Source organism: Pseudonaja textilis, chromosome Z (assembly GCF_049901715.1).
Source record: "Pseudonaja textilis isolate UNSWEBS1 chromosome Z, rPseTex1.2, whole genome shotgun sequence".
Lineage (NCBI taxonomy): Eukaryota > Metazoa > Chordata > Lepidosauria > Squamata > Elapidae > Pseudonaja > Pseudonaja textilis.
The window spans coordinates 22,820,846-22,846,922 of NC_142008.1; the positions used below are offsets into that span (position 1 = coordinate 22,820,846).

The following is a 26,077-nucleotide window of genomic DNA, read 5'->3' on the forward strand; positions in this document are numbered from 1 at the left end:
GACTGGACAATGGAAACCTTTACTTTACCTAAGCATGAAATATAACAGGCAGATAAATGGGAAGCCTATTGAACAAGTGAATTATTGTACTTATTTAGAAGTACAATTTTTTTTTATCAACATAGGATCATAGATAAATCACTTTAAGAATTTGGCAAGGCAGATGAAACTACTGAAAGATTACAAAGTATTTAATTACAATTATTCATGTACCTTGTACCCTATACTGAAAGTATTCAGGGAAAAAATAGTCTCTGAAGTTCTGACTTATGGCATGGAATTTATTTATTTATTTAAGAAAATTTATATAGCCACTCAAGTCACTCTCTTGGCATTTTACAAGAATAAAACCCCAATTTAAAAACAATAAAAAGCAATAATTCCCTTTACTTTCTTGGTGGTCTTCTGAAATTTGCATCACAATTGTTGGGCCTTACAAAAGCTATCTTACTTACTTGATCGACTACTCAAAATATGTTTAGTAAAACAGATAAATACGACTGGGCACTTCCACCATAGTTTGATTAACTATGTGCCCTTCTTAGGCTTAGACTGTTCACATATACCTACTTGAAAGAAAAGCTCACAATGATCTGAATCACTGATTGTCCCATTTCCCAGTTCTAATCTATACATCATGAGCAGAATGTGAAGTTTATACTTAAGAAAATTGATTTAAGAACCCATTACATCAGTCAGATTGGGGCATCCTGTAAAGGTGATGTGTTCCTCTGAAGGTTGATCCCAAAGTATTATATTAGTGTATTTTCTTTTATCTATTTTACTCTGAAATTAGATGTTTGGTTTATATTTTGATATGTTGGAAGACTGATCAATTGTCTGTCTCCGTCCATCCAACCATCGGTCCATCCATAACCAGCCCAATAAAAATTTGCTTTATAAAAAACATGGACAAAGGTTTTACCCCAAATTCTATTCTTCCATCATTTTCTGGGTAGTACAAATAGAACACCACTTGTTCTAATCTATTAAGAAATCAACAATAAGACATTTAAAAGTAATCTCTATAGATGAGAAATATATGACTGTGACAGCCATTTCAAGTTGGATCTATATTAACCCTAAGCCTTCCTCTGGATGATATAATTTAATTATCATTTATAAAAATAATTCTACATTCACTGAATAGTGTTGTCTATCTTAAGGCTGCAAGGAATGTTTTCCTCTAAACACATAAGGTGTCAGCACCTAGCTGAGCTTGGATGATACTCAAAGCAGAATCAGTCCCAGTTAACATTTTCACAGGAGACCATGAGGAAATCCCAGAGCTGTAGAATAGACTGGCAAATTGAAAAGACCCCCGCAAAGAAGGTGCTTTCATTTTACTTCGATTTTATTTTACATAATTTAATTGGTTTATGTTAATTCATTGGTTTTATAATGACACATTTACCTGTCTCTATCACTATCATTGCAAATATGTTGTATGTTTGAAATGTTGATTTCATAGATTACGTGCCATCAAATTAAGGTTGATTTTTAGCAATCATACAGATAATCTTTCTCTGCTCCCAAATTGATATTACAATAATGCACTCATCACCACATAATTGAGTCCATCCACTTTGCTGCTGGGCCTTCTCCAGAGAGCTCAGTCCAAAATATAATTTGACCTTGATTATTTACTCTTTAAGAGTTCCTTAGGAGAATTCTATATTGATTTTTTTGATAATTCCTTTGTTTCCTTCCTTATGAATGTTTTCAGAGTCTTCTCCAACAACAAAGTTCAACAGCATCAATATTCTCTTTATCCATGTCCGACATTTGCTTTTGAAAAGTGACACAGGGAACACCACTGCCTGGAATCATTGCCAGGAAAACTTTGTGGACACTTTCATGCAGTCACCATGATTTGAGATTGACTCTAAGGAGAGTTTATCATTTTTGTCCATTTTGTTACAGATATTATACTAGCAAAACAATGTTAATGTCACGAATCTTACCTTGGATAAATGTAACTTTATTTAAACCTGATTCTCATATAATAAGTATGAACAATCAATTATCAATAATTAATTAAAAACACATTTTCCTTGGGCACAGATTTCATAACACTTTGCAAGGACAGATAAGTTATTTAGGTATAATTTGACATATTGTAATTAAGTTAGATGTATGCATGTTACTGCTTTTCTTTTAATTTCCTTGTGTATATTTTTTGTATTTCATTTTTAAAAATACAATAAAATTATATATGTGGTTATTATAAATTATAAGTATCTGACACACGCACATAAAAAAGATCCTCCACAGATTAGGAAGAGGGAGAACCAGCTGGCTTCTTTGCCTCTGCTGGTGTTTTGCATTGGGGAAGTTGCAACACACCTGCAATTAGAAAGCCCTTGATGGTAACCAGGATCAAATAGGCCCAATCCCCACCACAGATCTTGTCCCTTTAAAATGGGGGCAGAGACTTCTCCAGTGAATTAGCGAACATGCTCAGGTTCTCCATAACATAATAAAAGAAAATTAGAATCCATAAATGGAACTATAAGATGCATCATAAATAATACATACTTTTTTTCCTGGGCAATGTAAAGAAAGCATCTCTACATGCAACTATACCTTGAAATCCTGAGACTATCTGGACAACATCTTCATACACCATCAGAGTAGCTGACCGCTCAGGAAGAAGGCCAAGGCTCAGGGAAGAAAATACTGTATTTAAAAAAAAATGTTAATTGCAGTATTCCAGTGGAATGAAGAAGAAACTAATTAAATATTCATTAACACAAATATCCTTTCTAGATAATGCATATATACCTTCATCAGATAATAATATTTACCAAATAATACACTATTGCTTAGACAAGTCATTGTAGACATTTAGAGGCAAACGGTAAGCTTAAACTGGCAACACTGGAGAAATTAATGGAGAGACTAATGAGTATTTCAGAAAAGTTAAAATATGTGAACTTTTTTTTCTCAATCATCATTGTAGGACTTACAATCTTAGTGACAAACATACAAAATCCTGGTGTGAAATATTTTAAGATAAAAAGATACTTCTCTAACCACATGGGCAGCATCTCTTTGCTGTTTGAACTGGCATGATGTGATTGCTATATATAAAATTTATTGAGCTTATTTTTAAAATTATGCTATAGTTTTAATTCTTTTTTACAACCTTCTTTCTGGTAGATGAGTTCATTAAGTAAATATAATAAATATCAAATTCCTTAAGTAGATGGCTTATCCTAAGAAAAACATAGCTGTTTTAAGGAGTTGCAGATAGTCTGTGTGGGTATCTATGTATGCTGTCAAGCATTTTTTTGCCTTCTAATCCACAGTGATGCATAGCTCCCATCAATGCTATTTAAAATGAATCTGTAATGTCAAGCTTTTTTCAGAGGAAGGGTATTTGTAAAAATTGGAAACTTAAGCAAAGGTAGGAAGAAAACTTAGTGACATTTGAAAATAGCAAGCAAAGATGGTTAATTTCAGCAACGTATAGAAATAGATTTTTCTTCTAAGATGCTCTATCACAGGGGTCTCCAATCTTGGCAACCTTAAGATTTCAGAACTTCAACTCCCAAAAATTCTGGGAGTTGAAGTCCAGAAGTCTTAAAGTTTCCAAGGTTGGAGACCCCTGCTCTATCACACATTTAACTTTCTAAAATGCTATCAAACAATAACAAGCTTATGCCACCAAAACTTAGTGACTTTGCTCCATGTTTTATGAAGAGGAAACTAAGAAGAATCCAAGATGACCTTCAGATGATGATGCACCTGGAGAAGAGAGGATCTTGAAAACCACAGTTCTTGATAAGCAACGATTGGAAGGTTAAATCTCTTACCACCTTTTCCCTTCAGCTCTTCATTTTTCCTAAGCACACATGAATTTTAATTGCAGTTTTTAAAGCTTTAATATTTTTACCTTTACAACAAGCTGATTGCTGACCTATTTTATAACCCCTTGCTGGGCTTTTACATCTTTTTTTCTGTTCTTTACTGTTTATTATTAAATTTCAAACCACTTTCATTTTCATTGTAAGGAAGTCTGCAATGAAAATTACTTTCTGGCAGAGAAAGTTACCTGAATGGACTTATATAGGATTAGATTACAAATTTTGTTCTTTCTAGCTCTCGAGCTCTGATATTTATTTCTTAACTTTTAATGGAAAAATTCCTCTTTTAAAAAACATTTTTGATTCTGGGAAAAAAATCTATCTCAATCTTTCTTATCTTTGTGAACACTGGGTTATGATTTATCTGCTTCTCTTGTCCTTGGAAAGAACAATGCATTTCTAAAAATATGCCCTAATAGAGACAAACTTTTCTGGGAAGCATTTGAAAAAAAGAATGCTCTCTCTTTTTATTTTAAAATATAAACTGATTTCATATTATATTTGAAAATCTAATCAAAAACTTAATGGGACAACAACGTCTTTAAGCCAAACTCAGGATGATATCCAAATACAGAAAATAGTTTGATTTGACTTGCAACTTGATGAATTGATTTGTTGCTGCCATATGTAAGAAGAAAGTAATTGGTCTGAAAATTATAGATCTGCCAGAAAATATGAAAGTGAATATGAATACAAGAATTTCTGACATAATGGAATAGATGAAGAATGGATTGGACTCTCTTGACAAAACGAACACTGTATTTTTCAATAATAGATGCTGCAGAACTTTTTACAACAGAGATTTACGAACTTTGGAAATAAGATGCAATTTTGGAAAAGTTCCCAATTAAAATCCTAAGGAAAAGTTTTATTATTAAGAGCTAAACAAAGCTACTTGTTCCTGAACAGATCAGAGATAATGCTTGGGGTGATTTATAGTTGATAAGAAACTATTGTAGAGTTTCTGCGAGTAAATTACAAAAACAGATTGTTAACAAAAGACTTTGCGTTTTAACTTTGCTATTGTTTACCTTGTAAATTATTTTTTCTTCATATATAAGACATGTGAAAAAGAAAATACACCCTCTTTGAGTTCTATGGCTTTATATATCAAGATATAATAAAAATCATCTGGTCTTAGCAATGCTTAAAAGTAGGTGAATACAACCTCAGATGAACAATAACACATAACATATTATACCATGTCATACTGTATTCATTTTACAAAAGGAAAACCAAAATGTAGAAGCCATGTGTGAAAAATTTAGTACACTGTTGTGAGGAAATTTTGGCTCATTCTTCTTTATAATATTGCTTCAGTCATTGAGGTTTCACAGGCATTTGTTTATGCACACTCTTAAGGACTTGCCACAGCATCTCAATCAGGTTGAGGTCTCAACTTTGCCTAGGCCAATGCATCACTTTGATTATTTTCTTTTTCAGTTATTCTGTTCTAGATTTGCTGGTGTGCTTGGGATCATTATTACGTTGCATGACCCAATGTTGGCCAAGCTTTAGCTGCTGGACAGATGGCCTCACATTTGATTCTAGAATACTTTGTATACAGAGGAGTTCATGATTTAACTCAATGACTGCAAGATACCCATGTCCTGTGGCTACAAAACTAGTCCCAATCATCACCCCTCCACTATTGTGGCTTGATGGTTGGTCTGAGATATTTGTGCTGATATGCTGTGTATCATACACCCATCAGAATCGGAATCCGACGAAGAAGACAAAAAGCTGTCAGGGAGCAGGAGAGTGGCTCCATTGACTGTGGAGGAAACTGGGGAAGGGCAAAGTCAGGCTGGGCAGAGCAGGGAAGAGGTAGAACAAGGGAGAGGGGTTTCAGAGGAAGACCAAGACCCATCCACCTCCTCATCCTAGGGCATGCAGGGAAGAATGGAGAAGAGAACAACATGGGTTGCGTGCCTTCGAGGGAGGAGAGGGCCCTGATACCCTTCATGGGGCACATCTGGGGAGGGAGTTTAAAGGAGAACCGGTCGGGAGGGGCGTTTGTCAGAAACAAACGTTGAGTTTATCTAATGTTGGCTGCTGTTATCAGAGTTCCTGGCATCCTCCCAATTGGTTTGATTTACTGCTGTGTTACTTCACTTCTGGAACTCCTTGTCTTGCCCTACTGGATTTATTACTTTATCTTGCTTTGTTGGATTTATAATTTAAAGTTTTCTGTTTACACTGTTTTGGATTGGAATATCTGCAGCCGGTTGCAGGTTCCTGGGAGAGTTTTTCTCCAGACCAGAAGATAACTGGCACATTGGGGCAAAGTTGGAGCTAATAAAGGGACCTCTACTTATTACCTTGCTGGGTTGCCTTTGTGCCATGCCCCAGGTCATCACACTGTGTTTGGTTTTCACCAAACATGGCACTGTGCATTGTGGCCAAACTTCTCAACTATCCAAAGGACAGTATTTCAGAAATCTTGTGATTTGATCAGATGCAACTTTGCAAACTTAAGCCCTGCTGCCATGTTCTTTTTAAAGGGAATTCCTGGAAAGATTGGCAATTGTATTGAATGTTTTCCATTTCTGAATAATCTTCTTCAATGCGAATGATGGACTTTAAATTATTTGGAAATAGCCTTATAACCCAAATTGATGGACAGCAACAATTGCTTCTCTAAGATCACTGCTGATGCCTTTATCGTTTGGCATTGTATTAACACACACCTCAATGTTAAGGCCAGCAAACTCCTAAGATTGCTGTTTTGCTAGAGGTAATCACACTTGTTGATGATCAATTGTTCAAGGATACTTGATTAGCTTCTTCATACCTATGGAAGCAGTAAGTGCGTTTTTAGTTTTTCACACATGGCTTCTCCATTTTGGTTTTCTTTTTCTAAAATAAATGACATAGTGTAATATGACATGAGCTGTTGTTCATCTAAGGTTGTTATTTACATACTTTTAACAACTGTTAAGGACCAGATGATTTTTTTACTATGTTCTGATCTGTAAAAGAACTCAAGGAGGGTGTACTTTCTTTTTTCACATTACTGTCCAATATATGACAAGTCAATTAGATTGTAAATACATCTAGAAGCTTATAAATTTTGGATCTGCTTTGCAAGGGGGGAAACTATTATTGCTGCAAAATATTTGTTATTGTTCAAATATATTTTGTTTTGTTTTTATCCTTTTAATTCACATTTTAAATGTTCTTGTCTAGTTTTGTTTTGCCTTTGTTCATTTTTTCCTCTGGATTCTTTTGTATAAAATAAACATTTTGAAAAGAATCAATAACAAATTTAAGTGTAAATCTGATTTTTCTCAAATTACAGCAGTTTCATTATGGTAAATTTCTTTGTTTCATATGTACTAAGCATTGGATAATCACAAAATGGCTTATTGAAGAAAAAAATTAAAATCGATGCTAAGAACTTAGATTGGAAAATATATACTTTTCTAATTGTGAACCAAATAGAATCAACATGTGGCTCTCCAGATGTTAAATTGGAATACACTTGAAATACTGCATCCAGTTTTGGTCACCACAATGTAAAAAAGATGCTGAGTCTAGAAAGATTGCAAAGAAGAGCAACAAAGATGATTAGGGGACTGGAGGCTGGAATTGGCTATGTCTAGTTTAATGAAAAAAAGGATTAGGGATGACATGATATCAGTGTTCCGATATCTCAGAGGCTGCCACAAAGAAGAGGGAGTCAAGCTATTTCCAAGGCACCTGAAGGCAAGACAAGAAGCAATGGATGGAAACTAATTAAGGAGAGAAGCAACCTAGAACTAAGGAGAAATTTCATGAGAGTTAGAACTGTTAATCAGTGAGACAACTTGCCTCCAGAAGTTGTGAATGATCCAACACTGTAAGTTCTTAAGAAGAGATTGGATATTTGTCTGAAATGGTATAGGATTTCCTGGCTAAGCAGGGGGTTGTACTTGAAGACCTCCAAGGGCCCTTCCAGCTCTGTCTATTCTATTGTATTGTATTCTATTGTATTGTATTCTATTGTATTGCATTCTATTCTACTCTAAACCTAACCCTATTCTTCCCTAACCCTAACCTTAACCCTAATCCTAACCTATCCATTTCCTATTCCTATTCACTTTTGGTGTATAATTCTTAGTACCAGTTTATACCACGTTTTAAATGTGGAATTCTTTTAATATAAAGTTGTGCCTTTCTAAATTTCAATAATGTGTTAAATAAGGATAGATCTTATATTACGTACACAGAAATTATTATTATTATTATTTTATGATTTATCCAATCTGGTTACTGCTATTGATAATTATATATTACTTAGATTTTAATGACACTGTTTTTAAAATAATAGTATATATATATTCATTTATATAAAATTAATTAATGAAACTAATTAACAAATAAAATTGATTAATGACCAAATGAAATGTAACTAACTATGCAATTTACCTAACTTTAGGTAAAAAATCTACCATATAAATTTAGTCCAATTTAATTCTGTGATGCTGGCAAAATTGCTGTGTACTACTGTACTTTATTTTTTCTTTTCTTTTTGCCTTTTTTATTTTAACTAGTTTAATTTTCTATTTTTCATTCTCAAAAATATGGAATAAAATATTACCATACTAGAAAAAACAATCCTAATAATAATCATAAGAACAAGATAGGCAAGATTGTTTCCTAGCGATCTAAGAACAATCCATTGTATAAATATAGCACAATAGGTACTTTTTTTCATTTTATTGCTATTTTTAACTCCCTTGTTTGGCCATTTAACAGAGACAGAGGGGACAAAATAATAATTCCTTCCCATTGAGAGTGCTGGCAACATGCCTAATGAACTTGGAGAATGCTCAGAAACTGTTTCTTTGAAACAAGCACTTATTTCAAATGCCATTTTCCCCAAAAGTGCAGTTTTGGGCTTCAGTGATAGTTAAATTGTTTTCCCACCCCCATCCTCAAATATTAATAGCAAATCCTTTATTTAAGAAAGTTCTAAACAGGAATTAACCTAATTGCAAAAATAAATATTCTCCCCCACTTCATCTTTTAATGTGTCCTTGACTCATACCCATTCTTTCTGCCAATTTTTAATTAGAAGCTGGAAAAACAACATCATCCAATAATTCACAATTTCTTAAGTACAGTAATAGGCAGAATTACTGCAAAAGGTTTGTTCTAGGCTTGTAGACCCAAAGTTACTCATCCTTATTATCCCTAAAATATTTGGACTTCAATTCCCCAGTCAAATTAGACCGGAGCCGAGGGGGTGGGTAAAGATACATTGAGAAGTCAAATGGCACCACCTTGTGTAAATTACTACTCTAGTCTTTATCTTCTAAAACATATGGCTTTACTCAGGACTCATCAGGAAAAGGAACTCTTTAATGTTTGAAGATACTCCTGGACATGTTCAGGTTACCAAAAGTGTTCAGTTATAACATCTGATGAACCCATTCTATAAATATCATCAAATCATAATTATAACAAGTTTTATATCTGTGCCACCCTCTGCCTCTTCCACCCATTTTTTTAGAAGTAAAATCTTACCTCAGAACAAAAATAAAGATCTCTTACCAGGCAATCTTACAGGTTTCCATGGTGCAGAGTTTGGCACATAAGCTTGTTTAGTTGCAGTAACAATTAGCTGACTGTCCAGCTTATACTGAAACTTGATGAAGGCAGTGCCATCTCCTCCGGTGTTTCCTGAAGCAAGTGGAACCTGGTTGGTAAAAATCTCGATAAAGGCTTCCGTGACTGGCTGGTGTGTGCTGGCATCACTGACATGAACCTTCAGAGTCACTTCTGCAACAAAAACAGAGTGGTAATTAGCACCTTTTACCTTGGTAACACGACAGAAACAAAGCAAAAGTGGGAAGGAGAGAACCGAAGGTTTTACCCTGACCCTTGAAACTTTCCTGTTATGTAGGAGTGTTCCTTGCCAGTGCTGAAGCAATAAGTAATTGTCCAAAAGTTGTGGCCAAAAGGTTCATGCTGGTGGCCACAATGGGACAACACATCTTAAAAAATAAGCAGAGCTTAGAAGGAAAGACGTTCTTCAGTGACAGACCAAAACCTCGTCTCTGCGAGGCTTCAATCTGTGCTCACCACTGGAGTGCCCCGAGCTGGCTGGTTTTGGAGCTAAGCCACCGCGTAGAGGTGGTGAAGAGGGGGGAGACTGCCTGTAGGGTTGAGGAGAGCCGCATCTCTCCTCCCCAGCTGGCCATTACTCCTTTCCCAAAGGCGGTTGCAGCAGTGGTCAGAAATGGCCACCACAAAGAAGAACTCGACCAGAAAAGAATGTGCAGGAGGAAGATAAGAAGAGAAAGTTTTGGTTGACTGGGTCAAACAGCAAAAGCAACAAATAAGGTACCCTGGAATTGAAACTATTAAAAAACAATAACATTGTTCCCTAAGAAGATTTTTAAGCTGCGAAGGAGAGAGAAAAGGGAAAAGATTTGGTTTTCCCCTTTTCCTATACTGACAGCTAAGAGCCTTAAGCAAGAAATTGGAAAAAAATCCACTTTGACATCAATAGGCATTTAATGCTAAAAGTAAAAAGTCAAAGGGATGATAAAGATTTCTGGATAATTAAAAGCTTTTGAAAACAGGAAAGGAGAGAAAAAGAATAAAAGGGCAGGATCTGGAAGGGAGGAGACTGCCTGGAATTAAAAAAGAACCTATAGCAAAATCTCAACAAGACTTCAAAAAGATACATTTTAACTGAAATATCGCAACAAAAACCCCAGGAAGAGAAAGTCAAAAAAGAAATAAGAAGATGTAAATCGGGACTATCTGGATTACTTGATGATTTCTGGATTCTTGGCTATTGTTTTGAATGACTAAAATCAATTGGGTGGTTGTTTAAAACTATTTAAAATGGCTCCACTTTTAGAAGAACTGAAAATGGAACTTAAAAAGTACAAAGAAGATGCACAAGAAGGGAGAGGTTCTTTTGGCTTCGTATTTCAGTTTTTAGAAATGGAGATTTGGAATTATGAGAAACAACAAGAAATGCCTGCAGAACAAGAATATTTCGACAAAGAAGAAGCCATCTTTAATGAACAAGTAATCTTAGATGGGGGAAAAAAGGAAAGTGGGGGAAAGAGAATGGAAAGTTTAAGATTGGGAAAAACAACTGCAAAAAAAATAGAGTGAAAAATAAGTATAAAATCAGAAAGCAACAGAAGAAGGAAATGCAGAAGAGAGAATTAGAACTAGAGAGACAAGGGTGTAAAAAGGGGAGGGAGAAGATGAGAGGGAAGAAAGAAAGGAGAAGAAGTTAAAAAGGACAGAAGCAAAATATAGAGAAACAGGGCCTATTTAGAGATAATGGGTGAAAACTTAATGGAAAAAGGGATTTTGCAAAGGTACATAAGATAGTATGGTTATATTAGAAACAGAAATAATTTTAGAATATATGAAACAATGTATGATTAAAATCTCTGATAAAATAGCTATCGTAATTCAGTGGAATGCTTGTCAATAAATAAATGTAACAAAACGTATATTTAATTATTTATAAAACATATGTGAAGAGAAATAAGGGAAAAATTAATTATGGAGATTATATGTGTTTTTAAGGAAGTATGATATTTAATTGAAAAGAAGTGTTAAAGATGTTAAGATTTTAATGATTATTAATGATAGAACTGAATTGGATTGGAATGAGGGTTTATAATTACATATATTTATAATCTTTTTTTTTTAAAGAACATAGTGCGTATTATAAGAATGTACCAAGCAGAATTCGATTGGAAGTTATGTATTATCTATTATATTGAAGGTCATAAACTTAAGGTATATATTGAAGTTTAAATAAGAGTTGAATGGATGTAATTAAAAGATATAAAGGTGTCATACTCCAATTAGTAACTACAAGAGAAAATTTGTTTAATGAGAAAAGATAATATGAAATTGAAACAGAACAGACAAAAGTATAAATATAATGATTTGAATTAAGATGAGATAATAAAAATAAAATTTAAAAAATTAAAAGAGGGGAAAAACTATATAGAAAATGTAAAATAATATAAGATATGGAATAGAATACAAAAAGGAGCATGAAATTGAGTTTTGTGTCTGTATAAAGAAGTTCAACCCGGGACCATGCTATTTTCAAAAAAGATGTTTTATTTGTATTTTGTATGTGTGAAAACCCAAATAAAACTTTATTAAAAAATAATAATAATAAGCAGAGCTTCAGTCATACTGTGACCGCCAGATTGATTTTTTTGACCACCTCTATGGACACCCCTGTGCCTATTTCCAAGAGGAATTTATAGTTATACGGGTTAAGTATGATTAAATAGTAAGAAGGAAACAACTGTTAGTGGTCTGGGAGTACAGTTTTGGTGAGAATGAGAGATTGAGAGGGGCTGTTGGGTGATTTTTTTGGGAGGGGGAAAGGCGACATAACAGCATCCATCTCCTTATAGTACTGCTTCCATTTGGCAGAGATTACCAGCCAGTGATGGGATTTAAAAGTTCCCACCAGAGGTTCTGTGGGCGTGGCTGCAGGGGGGGTGTCACACAACTCGTGCAATTCATGCAACTTGCATGTGCACCAAATGCGCACTTTGTGTAAGTGTTAAAACAGTAAAAACTAAGCTACTGGGCCTCTCAGCTGTTTAGCACAGCAACCCACTCTGCCGCACCAAACAGCTGAGAGGTTAAAAAGGACCTAGGGGCAGGTGGATGGGCCCAACTGCAGAACATCAGAGAGACTTGGAGCAAACCGGTTCTCTGCTAGCTGATCTTCGGCGCTACTGGTATGCCAGAACCTGATTGAACTGGTAGAATACCACCACTGTTACCAGCTCACCATACCAACATAGCATTCAAGCAGCTCAAAAAGAATAAGCTAAGCTAAAGTGGGATCCTTAAATCCGAATATCAAACATACATATGGGGCAGGACAGAATGACTAGATAAAACATGTGGATGCTCTTTAACCAATTTGGCTATTGCCCCTGTAAGCAGAACAGTGATAAGATTATGCCATGGTGAAAAACAATCCAGACAAGCTTTTTCACATACTTGTTTGAAAGAACCGAGAACCACATGACTGCAACTCAATCTTACACATCTCATTCCATGCAAAGGTACCAAAACAGAGTGATTCAAAAACTGGAAACCCAGGAAAAGATTGAGACTAAAATGATTTGGAGGGAAGGAGGAGGAAACATGAGCAAGAGAGCCACAAGTGTATACAGGAACAGGTAAAGTTCCAAAGGCCAGAACATACTAAGAAGATGAGTGAGAAAATATCATTTTTGTGGAATTAACAAGTCCTATGACTTTGAATCACTGAGGCAGATGTGAGGATCATGCACCTTACATTAAGACTTCAGAAGCACATCCAGCTGTCATAAAGGAGAGCATCAGAAGTTGAGAGAATCTATCTGTCATGAAAGAGATCAGAGAACATTAAGAGAGTCAGCATAAGCTAATGGTTAAGGCACCAGGCCAGAAAGCAGAAAACCATGTATTCAAGTCCTGCCTTTTCCATGAAAGCCAGCTGGCTGACCTTGAGCCAACCATTCTCTCTCAACCCGAAGCCACCTCACAGTGCTGTTCTTGTAGAGAAAAGTGTGTTGGATATGTTCGCTGCCTTAACGTATTTGTAAAAATAATAAATAAGGGATAAATAAACAAAACTACAATTCTAGTGCCAAACCAACAATATCCTTCCCAACTTTTCAGGTCCTGTGTGAATCCAAGTCTTGGGATTACAAATCATCTACTAAATAGAGCAGCCAAACACATACTATAATCCAAAGGGATCTAAGAGCATGTCAGTTTTTTTAAAAAATTAATATTTCAGCAATTCTTCCAGTCCTTAAAAGAAAAGATCTCTTTCCTTCTTGTGAAGAAAGCAACTTTTTCAAATGCAGCTGTAAAACTTAGCATTAACTAAAGAAAAATGCTTCCCGTTTGTATTTTCACTATAGGTAATCTTTGATGTACAACTGTAATTGATCCAGAAATTACAGTTTTAAGTCATGCTTATTGTTAACCACATGATCACGCATGATTTCATAACCTTTTGTGCAGTAGGCGTTAAGTGAACACAGCAGTGTTAAGCGAATGTGTGGTTATAAAGCAAACTCATTTTAGCTAATGGTCTTTTTTTGCTGGAAGCTGAAAGTAAATGACTGCTTCTAGCAAAAAAATAAACTGTAAGTTACAGTCACATAATTATGGGAGTCTACAAATGGTTGTAAATTTGTATTGATTGCCAGGTATCCAAATGTGATTATATGACTGGAGAACAGCCTTTGTAACTTTGACTGGTTGTAAGTCCAGAGCTATCTGTATTTGTATTTAAACCATTTTATACAACGTGAAGGTGAACAGATAAAAGGGATGGGGGAGGGAAAAAAACCCAGAAAACAGAGACAGAACATAACTACCAAAAGAAAAATGTCAGAATAACATCAAAGGGGCTCTGCTCACTTAAATTTTCTACAGAAACAATTTCCCGTGCTGCCTCTAACGAACAAATATATTTTCTCTCACTCTATCTTTCCTTTGAAGCTTTGCCTGATCTTGAATACACTTGTGGCTCTCTCTCTCCCCCCTTCTCTCTCCCCCCTCCCTCCCTCTCTCTCCCCCTCCAAGCTGCCAGATTGCGATGAGGTTAACAGTACCAACTAGAGATAATGACAGGTGCTAAATGTTTTAAAAAATTCCCATATCTTCAGAAAGTATCTTTTATCCAACCTCATATTTTTATTTATTTATTTATTTATTTTTGTCAATTGCTTACAAGATAATAGGTATAAGTAAAAACATAGTTATGAATAAATGGATACATATAAGAAAAATAAAAATAAAATAAAACCATAGGACAGGGACGGTAGACAAGTTGGTGCATTTATGCATGCCTCCTACAGACCTCTTAGGAAAGGGGTGAGGTCAATAGTAGACAGTCTAAGGTTAAAGTTTTTGGGGTTTGGGGAAAAAACAACAGAGTCAGGTAGAGTATTCCAGACATTGACCACTCTGTTGCTGAAGTCGTATTTCCTGCAATCAAGTTTGGTGCGGTTAACCTTGAGTTTGTATCTATTGTTTGCTCTAATGTTGTTAAGGTTGAAGCTGAAGTATTCATTAACAGGTAGGACATTGCAATGTATGATTTTATATACTATACTTAGATCGGACTGAAGGTGGCATAGTTCTAGGTTTTCTAGGTCTAGAATTTCGAGTCTGGTGGCATAAGGTATTCTGCAACAAATAGAAAAGTGGAGAACTCTTCTTGTGAAATATTTCTGGACTTTCTCAATTGTGTTAATATCAGATACGTAATGTGGGTTCCAGACTGATGAGCTGTATTCAAGTATTGGTCCAGCAAATGTTTTGTATGCTCTAGTTATTAGTGTAATATTACCAGAGAAAAAGCTACGTAAGATTAGGTTAACAACTCTTAATGCCTTTTTGGCTATGTAGTTACAGCGGGCTCTAGCACTTAGGTCATTTGAGATGAGTACTCCAAGATTCTTGACAGAGTTTGAATCATCAACAAGGTCTTGACTATTCAGCCTGTATTTTATTTTCGGATTTTTTTTGCCAATATGTAAGACAGAGCATTTATTTGTTGAGATTTGAAGTTGCCATTTGTTTGACCATTCTGACACATTCTGATACATATTTTTCAGCACATTATTGAGAACATTAGTCATGATTCAGAACTCACCCTATGAAAAAGTACTGGCTGTGCTGTCCAAATTTTTCAACCTCCTACACATAGTTCATTCTCATTCTTCAATAATGCCACCATAGTAATTATCTAGTTATTTCTTGGTAAAAAAAGTATTTTTTGTATAGGGGGATCAATTTATATCATTGAAGCTAACAAATTTTGATCAGCGTTTTCCAATCCATTCAATGAGTAAGTGTTGATATATATGATCAAGCATGAATCACTTTCTAAATGAAGGTTTAAGCAGAAAGATAAGCAGCTGATCTAACATCCCACAGTGTAATTTGGATATCCAGGGAGAAGGGATTTTTTTTGAAAGGTTAGAAGTAGGAAGAACAAATTGTTACTTCATCCAAATGGTTTTTCCTAACATGTCATTAGCCTTAAACTAAAATTTCCCTGCTGCCATCAATGCTGGGAGCCACTTGTACATTTATACCCCATAAGCTTGTAATTTATAGCAATAAAATTCTTGACATCCATACAGAATCAGGACATGTACAGAAGATGGATTATAAACTGTAAGATAATGCAATTTTAGCTTGTTCTCTTAAACTGAAGAATTCTGTATTTTAGAGAGAAAAAACATTAGATATGTATATATAAGAAACATAAGATGGGTAAGAGACTTACTTACATTCTACATTTAAAACTGCACTGCAAATAGTAGAATGAATATTTATTTTGTTCAAAACAGCAAGGAAATTAACCTCTTAGATCTAAAACCTGATAGGCTGTACTTTTCTTTCTTTTTCTTTTATAAACACTTTTATTTTCTTTCAAGTCAACTTTCATTTTAAAAGAACCAATGTAGGGAAGGGTCATATGGCACATGCAAAAGATACATTTCCTCCATATTTGGAAGGCAAAAATGATTTCAAAGATTCAAAAGCTTCTAAATTCAACAGTTTAGATTGTATTAAGGCAGAAAATTATGTAACTTGACATAAGAAGGGAAGATAAGAAAGATGAGAAAGCATTTTGACTATATTTAACTCATAGGTCCGCTCCTCGATATTATTTTCTGATGAAGAAGCATAGTAATTCAACATTCAGCCTTCCCAGCTTCATGCTATCCAGATTCACAGGGATCATATCAAATTCCCTCAGAAATATGGAGCACATCAGATATTCCAGAAGACTGAAACATCTCAGTCTTCGCAACCCTTCCAAAAGCTGTTACTGTGTTTCCCAGAAAATAAGGTCCAGTCTTATTGGTGTGGTTATGGGTCGAGCTTGGCATTTCATCTTCCTGCTTTTGTGAACTTTTGGCTGCATGCAAGGAAAGCAGAAGCAGCAGAGACTCTGGCTTGTTTCTCTCCTCCAAACTTTGCCAGAAAGCGAGGATGCTGCAAGGCTTGTTGTGCCATTGCATGCATTAGCTGCAGCACTGCCATAAAGTTCATCCCACCAGCGCAGCCGCAAGTGGCAGGACAAGGTAAGGCTTATCATGGCGTGCAAGAGTGAGAACATTGTAAACCGCATCGTGTCAGTGCTGCCACTTGCATGTGCAACGGCACAATGAGCCTCATGACATCCTACTGTTCAGGGCTTCACCGATGGGACGAACCACGCAAAGACCCATTTCTGGTACAGTTTGGGGAGAGAAACAAGCCAGAATCTCTGTTGCTTCTGCTTTCCTTGTGTGCAGCCCAAAGTTCGCAAAAGGCAACAATATGAAATGTCAAACTCGATCAATACCCACACTTCATGTATTAACGCCATTTTCTCAGCTTAGTACCCAAGTGACACTCCCTTTAGGAATACTTCGCAAGCAAATTCACCCACTATTTCACCATGAACCATCCTGCTCCTAAGGGCAAAGTTAAAGGAAGAATCACATCCTGCCATGAAGGGCTGCAGATTGGGCAGCAGCATGACAGGTCTTGGGATGTGGGAGGCCTGGCTATGGCGGTCCTATGGTAAGTGGGTGAAGAGTGCATGGGGTAGCTCTTTGCCCCTGCCCTAACAGGGGCTTAACTAGGGCTTATTTTGGGGGAAGGGCTTATTTTAGGCACAGGTGTGAAAATCAGTTTTAGAGAGAGGTTGTATTTTGGGGGAAATATGATAGTAAAAGATATTCCAATGGAATCTGTCATAACCCATCCACATAATTATTTTTCCTTAGTACCAAAACCATCATTCCTTAGTACCAAAACCATCTTTTGGGTGGTCTTGCATTACACCTGATTAGTGTTCTTTCTTTGCTTTTGCTAAGATAGGCAAAATGGTAGCAAGGCAAATGAGTCCTGTTTTTTTTAAAAAACCCCATAAAACACTATTATATTAAAAACAATCAGCTCCAATTGCAGGCTTCAAGTGTAAGTATAATATTTGCACACAAAAAACTGCAAAGATGGGTATAGATTTTGCTAGAGAAGTATACACTGTACATTTAACACAGCTCTGTTGCATAGAAACCAAGTGAGAATATTGTAATTACTGAATTGTAGAAGCATTTATGTTATCTATATTTTTAAAACAGATCCAGCTTTTCTATGGATACAAGTCATCTAAATTTAAATCAGACACAAATTTGTAAGCACAAATTGCCCATCTCCCCCAAAAAATCTGAATAAAAAACTAAAAGGCCAACCTCTATTCCTAAAATTTTATGACCTCTACCAGGAGTTGAAGTACATCAGTAATGGTAAATGTATATTCTGTGGAGCAGGCCTATCAACCTCAAATTGTCACGGCAATGTCATATGACATATCAGGACTTTTTCCCCCTTTGCTAAACTAGGCATGGGCATGACAAGCATGTGACGCATCAGGATGTGGGCTGGGAGTTTGACAGCCCTGCTGTGGGGAGTCTTGAAATAATTTAGGATAGAAATATAGTTTGTGATGCAGCTATCATGTACCAACTAGACTAAGAAATTAACTTTATCAGGGAAGCTCATCCATGTGGTACAACACACACACACACACACACACACACACACACACACACACACACACACACACATCCTTAGTATGTTATATAATACATCAGTAGCAGACTGCCTAGTCTTTTCCAGCACTTTTGGAGAAATATGGTGAACCTGAAAAATGTTTTCAAATTAATTGAGTTTTTTTTTTTAAACAGTGCATAGTACAAATAATGAGCAATACTCTAAATTTCTGACAAGAGGAAATAGCTGAGGTTTGCTGCATTTAGTAGCCACGCAAACTGTACATGAGCTTACCATTTTTATTCTTTCTTCTTGAGCATCATGGCAAATTACACTCCATTTGTTTTTATAACTTAAAAGGGAAACCACAATCACCATGTTTTAGTCAAATGTATACAGACAGCTATAGCTGCTATTTTCTATTGCTAAATTTATTCTAACAAAAAGAAAAAAATTGCCAGATGTTATCATTTGAGGAAAGTTGCATTCAGAACACACAGACATCTAAAATCACAAAATCAGTCTCATGCACTTATAGGGTGTATCTTTTAAAGGGGTGAAATTTTTTGCAATTTTTTTCAGGAAGGGGTTCTAAAAATGTGTTTTTATACCAAGAATTCAAATCTTTTGTTATTTTTGCAACTGCACAACATTTAGCTTGGTATGGTAAATCTGATCTTATACCCCACAAAAATGTTTTGTAATCTAAATATTATTACCTTTATCTTCTCAAAATCACCTTGTGCTACAAAAATTAAAGTTTTTTTTCTGCATGAATCTTATCTAGCTAAGCAAAAAATAATTCTTGCAGTCATAAACTAACATCAGAAAGAAATTATCTGTGTTATAAAAATGCTTAAGCAAGTTTCATCAAGTCTTGTTTTGATTTGTTCTTTGACATTAGCCACCGACTTGCTTCTTGGCCACTGATACAACCCTCATGTTTCTCATATGTACACTCTGCTTGCTGCCTCTGTGATCTGTTTCACACATCTCTCCATTGATTGGACATTGACAGAGCCACTGCTCATCAATGAATTTATTTCTGCTGTGGTCAGTTTCCTGGTCAAAGGTGGCTCATATACAGCTTCAGATCAGTCAATCAGCTCCAGCAGACTGAATATTCTGGCGTTGATTAAAGATGTTTTTCTTGCATGTACAGAAAAATCTCCCAGCACATCATCATCTTTTCCCCGTTTTACACACCAGCTCTCCTTTCTTGAATGTCATCTGAATACAAGAGCGTCTGGATTATCATTTCATTGAAAGCATACCATGCTGAACGCTGAATGGTTGGCAAAAATACTACAAGCTTCTTTTCTAGTCTGACTTGTTGCAGCTGGAACAACACATGATGCAGGCCTTCAATCCAGGAATATTTTACTTTGATTTTGAACCAGCAAGAGTAATACACACCAACAAAGTAATCCACTATCATTCTTAGAGTTTTGGCTTGCCATAGCCATTCAAAAGCCATGTTTTGAAATTCTTATTTGACACAGCCTATTTGCAGTTATCAACCAGCATGAATGGCTTATAGGAACAATTTCCAGAAGAGCCAAATCTGTGGGAAGTACTCCTGTCCTTATTGCCTATGTATTGCCTATAACCATACGCCTTGATCAGTAGAAAGATCATTTACAACAGATCAACTTCAGCTCAAATTTGACCTCTATCCAATGTATATCACTATTTTAATGGCCTGTATTAACATTTGTAGAATCTCCTCCAATGGCCTTCAAGCTTTTGTCAATGCCTTTCTTCTTCATGAAATACACCAGATTATCTGCAATCACCTGAGCTGGTTTTCCTGTTTCTGAGCCTTTCTCTGGAGTGAAATGATAAAGATATCTTCCACCCAGCTCACTGCACACAGAATAATATTCTTCGTTGATAGCATTGGGGAATTGCTGGTCTGAATTGTTTGCTTTCAGCATAACTTTGGTTGCATCTATACTGCCATTGAAGAAGATGCATTCTATTTCGCCCTTCTTATAGAACTCATCAAATTCTTGATTTAGAGACTTCATAATTTTTTCCTGGGCTCTCTTGACGTCATTGTGGTCAACTACAAGTCTCTTGTCTTCTTTGGTGATCAAGCCAGCATCTATAAAAGTGGGTGTGTGATGGCAGCAGTGGCAGTAGATCAATACCATATCTTATGCTCTGCATAGTGACATTTGTTATTTCTAATCTATCGTATTCTGTCTTTTCTTTTGAAATAAAGGGCATGTGTGTTTTGTCTAAGGCCTCTTCATAATTTCCATCACATTCTTCTTCAACTTCATAATCAGTTGTTGGTCCTTCATTTTCATCATAAGTGATAATTATTCCATTTGTCGGTATCAAAATGTTTGGAATACTTTTCTGCTTATATTTAGTGAGCCTTTGTCTCTCACTGTCTTGCCGCTTTTGCCTTTTGCCAAGTCATTTCCGCTCAGGCACATCTGGCAAACCAATCTGGTGCGATCCAAAAGAACCAATCTTGTCTCTCTGACCTTTAACAAAAACAAGTTCCTTCAATGATACCTTCATCTTCTTAGGGCAAGTACAGTTAATGTGAGTTTCTTTTTTGCAGCCAGCAGGGCAGCTGAATTTGGCACACAAAACAATTTGATACATGAAATAGAGGATGTCAAACAGTTTGTCAAGTTTCACAGTGAAATACTCTTTTTCCTCTACCAAAATATACGCTTTTGGCTTGATCCCAACTCTCTTGGATTTTGTTCAAGATTGTCACTCATGAATTTACAACAGGGCCACAAAAGAACTATTTTCTTGTTCCCACTTTTCAAGCACGTTTGGATATAAGCTCTTGCAAGACTGGCTGCTGTATAGTTTCTAGCATCATCACTACTTCGTTCTCTCTAACAGTAGACCATATCTGATAATGTTTTGCAGTGTTGGGAGTTCAGATAGCAACAAGTCTTTGCCACTCCCAATTAGGTTGCCCATATGAATGAATGTTCCCAGTCTTGTTCTTTTTAAAAAAGCCATTACAGATTATCACACTCATAGGAAATGAAGCCACACTTATGACAATCACAGCATTCCCATGGTCATATGATCAAATTTGGGATCCTTTGCAATTACAAAGACCATTGTTTGTTGCCACCTCTGTTAATTAGCTATTCATTGATAGGAGTTCTGTATGACAAGCCAATTAATTATTTGTTTATGGTCCACATTTAAAGTAAATTTTGTACACTCCAATTTTCATTAATCCTTCCTTCTATGGCAGTCCATAGGAGGGAGGAAAATTGGGCTAATGATGAAATATATGCCCCTTAGGTATTGCAATATTGTGATGCAAGCATAAAAGGTAGAGTTTAATGACATCACAACACTAGGCATCTTAATATCATATGGATACTATAAAGCAGACTATGAAATCAATGCTACATAGGTCTAAAATTACTTTTATTCAAACGATGGTAACAGAATTTTGAAGTCTGAAAGTGCTACTTTCTCCCTCATATTTATTAAACTTTTATTTAAAAGTTAATTTCAATATGAAATTAACTTTTAATGACTATAATATATTTAATAGTATAATATTTCCAACACATTGCACGAGTTCAAATAGGGACACAAGTGTTTCGCTGCTGATTTGAATTAGTATTCAGTGTCCAATGCATCTTACTGCAGTGTCCAACTATTGTCAGCCACCTTTGATGGACTCCAATTTTTCATTGTGGCAATGAAACCGTTCACCATATTCATCACTGACCAGATTTCTTGGAAAGAAGTTCAATACATTATAGTTATTAAAAGTTAATTTCCTTTTTCTCATGATTTATACATGATATAGCTATTGTAAAATTATGCTTGAGTTCAATTTGAAGGAATATATCATACTCCCCAAAAGTTTTTCCGGAAGCAAAACTTAAAAAAAAAATCCAGCACTTTAACCACAGGACCTTTCAGTAAATTAATCTATCTGACTTTCTGCTATTTAGAATCAGCAATGGTTCAATGGCTAAAACAGTTCTTCCTAGTTTTACCACAGGAAGGGAATATGGAGAGTAAAGCCCAGTATATAATTTTTGAAAAAATAGAAATGTGAAACCTGCTAAACATACTTTCATTTTTTTTATTGAGTTCAGCAAACTGTGAAACACTTCTACAGTTTTGCTACCCTATGTAGAGAAATATACTACATTAACATTTTTCTATTTTATTAAAACCACAGAAAATATTATAACTTATTATGTATCTGTATATAAACAATATAAATGCATGTATAATAAATGAGCAAAATATGTATTCAATACTATATATTGACATATTATTTGCTAATGTAATGTTGGTGTAATGTTCACTTGTAAAGATTTATTCAAATGCAATTTACTCCATTCTAATTTTTGATATATGTACTTGGAATGCCTTTATATAGCAATTCTTCAAAGTAAATTGATAATCTTTGATTTAATCAATCTTTTGGGAAAGGGATGTCCATTAAATACACACGCAGTTTCAACTGCATTTACAATACTTGTATAATTACTTAATTGACACAAATTGAGTATGCTGTAAAATCTCACCTGAACAGAAACATTATTGATTGGATAAACCCTGAAATTAATGTATTTGGATTATAGTGAAATAGAAATGAAGAGTACTTAGGGTACCCAAAGTCCACAAATCATGTATTTACTGTATCACTATTTGCATACAACTTCCAAATTCTCTAGAGCAAAATTATTTTATATTTGAAGCCATTTTTTCCAATAAATACATGCATAGGAATTAGTCCCTTTTAAAAGGAAGTATCAAGAGACCTCTGATATATTAATTGAAAAGTTGTAAAATAAATTATCTAGGTTTTTTGTGTATTGAATCTCACATTTCCTTCTTATAAGGGCTTCTAGGATTTATAGGGATGAATAAAATGCATTATTCTGCAGTCTTTATGTCTTCTTATTCAGCATAATGTGCCACTTTAAATTAAACTGCTGTACATCCCCTTTCATAAAATTAATAGAGACAATTCCATTAAGGACAATATACAGTGGCTGGAACATACTGTAACCCTTCAGTGGGCAAAACAATAATCCATCCACTGACAGAAACTGCCTTTCACTTATTGCCTACATTTTTCGAACCTGGAGAGAAACACTCAAGAAAAAGTCAAGAATAACCGGAATTGACATCACAGTGACACCAGCAGTAAGGGAACGGAGCTCTCTGTCCCCCGTGCTGGCCTCAGCATGTTCGTGGCTCTGGAAGAAAACCACCCTGGAGGGGTGGTAAAGCAAAGAAGAGGTGCCTTGTGAGGTTCCAGGAGAACGCAACTCCCCTGTAGAGCCCCCAGGCTATTATTCTCTAAGCCACGACTCGAAGAAGAGGCAGCCAAAATGGCTGCCACACAATTGGAGACAGCTTCAACCTAAGAAGAGTGCAGGAGTGGAGTAAGTGACAGTATGGAACTGGGTGAGAACTATCCGTTTTACTTTAAAATATAACCCAGAGAAGAATATTGAGAAAAGAGGACTCATAATTATATTAAGTGGCTGTGACCTAGCTACTGGAGTAAATGCTAACATTACAACAATGGAAGTAAGTTGGTAAAGAAAGAAAACAGCAAATTTGTTAAAAATATAGAAAATTCATTTTTTGGATTGAATAAAACTGGCTTTGGATAGGCATTTATAAAAATGCTGAAATATATATAAAAATGAACATAACATTCATTTTTGGATATATCTGGAATTTATTAATAAAGTCTGATTAAAAGATGAAACAACTGAAAATGGATTTAAGACAAAAGAAAAAACAATAGATGCCCAAAGTTTTGAAAAGACCTGGTGTATGGAGAAATAAGATAATTTTATTATTAAAAGACCCCTGAAAGCTACAATATAAGACTCATCTGGTAGAGGGATGTATGAAGATCTCACCCTTGGACTATTTAAAAGAACAGATTGATTAATTTCGGGACATACAGATTCCTGGAGATTGGAGATTGTTTTTTTTAAGTTTGAAAAGTGGTTTTCGCTTAGATAAAGGATAGTTGGACAGTTGGACAATTGGCCGGGAAATAAATGAGACAAAAATAAAGATGAGTGGAATTTGCAAAGAAATTGTGTTGGATTTTCAGGAAATAAAAAATGTGCTGACAAGAGGATTTGAGGACATTTTGACTAAAATACAAAACATGGGTGTGGTGTTGGAAATTGAGACACAAAAGACAAGAAGAAAACAGGAGGTCCAGGAAGATGAGGAGCCAAATGAAAGAGCAACCAAAGATAAAGAGGAAATAAAAGTAAATATATGATTGATGTAAACCAAGGGGAGAGTATTATAAGGGAAATTAAACAGGAATTGGAATTGCAAAGAGAAATCTTTAGGAGAAAGATAGGGGTGAGAGTAGATAACTTTGAAAATGAGACAATGGAATACAATAGAGAAAGAAGAAATGTTTAAGAGGAAAGGTCAAGAAGTGGTAGATAGAGGTGGAAATGTAAGAGAGGAATATGGGAGACAAGCTAAGAAGCGAAAAACTAAAGCTTTAATGCAAGTGAGAGAAATAGTTAAAAGAAAAAAGAAAAGGAGAGTAATTTTATAGAAATTTGTATTATTAGTTAAGATATATAACTGCTAAGGGTAATAAATAAGAATATCAATATGCTATTGTAGGAAAAGGAATGACATATTGAATTTGATTGACATAAAAATAATATCGTGAAGTATTGTAAAAGATTATGAAAGGCTATAATTTAACAAAAATAAATGTATTATTAGAATTGTATAATCTGTTAAACTTAAATATGATGAATACTATTGTATATTTATCAAAATGTGACTAGAAAGGGGATTTTTTAAAAGATGTAATAGTGGAATATTTAGAAATTAAAAAGGGGATAAACAATAGAAAATTATAATTTAATATAAATTTGTGAATTGTTAATAGACTATATAATCTGGTAAATACTGCAAATATGATTATTAATATATAATTGGAAGTAAAAGGAATGAGATTAAGAATATAGAGATTGACACAAAAATAACGTATTGCAATATTGAATAATCAAGATTGATAATTTAACAGAATATATGTATTAAGATCAAACTTTGAAAGGTTGTCAACTATATTAACCTAGAGAAATATTGTCATATTTGTATCAAAAATGTAAGACATTACGGAACCACACTGTTCACACAATGATATTTTTATAAAATTTATTACAAAAAAGAAAAAAGAAAAAGTCAAGAAGAAATAAAAAAATGAAAAAGGTCTGTTTATGAACACCCAAGTTAATTGTTCCCCAACCATCTTCTCTACAGTAAACATGTGATAAATGTAAGCTTATTCAAGGGACAGGAAAATGCTACAACTATTTTAGATAAGCTAACTGTACTGATTTGTAGATTATCTATGTGTGTGACAGATACTGTGGTTGTTCTTTTCCCCATCCCTGTATTTCCCTTTTCCAAATAAATTCTTTTAGATATTTCTCATGGAAACTTTCTCCACATTAAGAACTGCATGATTCCAGAATACAACTTGTCTTTCAGGATTGGCCCAAGGTTGCTTTTCTGGGCATTGAGCGGGAACATTCTAGGATTGTAAAGAGAAGTTCTCAATAGAACAGCTAAGAAGTCAACCCAGGAGATATCAGGATGTTCAGCCTGATTGGGGGCAG

General features: G+C 35.1%; 1 protein-coding gene across 2 annotated transcripts in view; it reads right to left on the minus strand.

Annotated features, from left to right (window-relative positions):
- The window catches only part of FAM171A1 (family with sequence similarity 171 member A1), a 102,354-nt gene that overhangs the window by 43,462 nt on the left and 32,815 nt on the right, over window positions 1–26,077 (minus strand). For both annotated transcript variants that reach the window (XM_026716122.2, XM_026716121.2), the window contains exons 2-3: window positions 9,408–9,635; window positions 2,587–2,679 (exon numbers count right to left, since the gene is read on the minus strand). In XM_026716122.2, coding sequence (XP_026571907.1) covers window positions 2,587–2,679; window positions 9,408–9,635 — 321 coding nt within the window. The remainder of the gene's footprint in view (window positions 1–2,586; window positions 2,680–9,407; window positions 9,636–26,077) is intronic.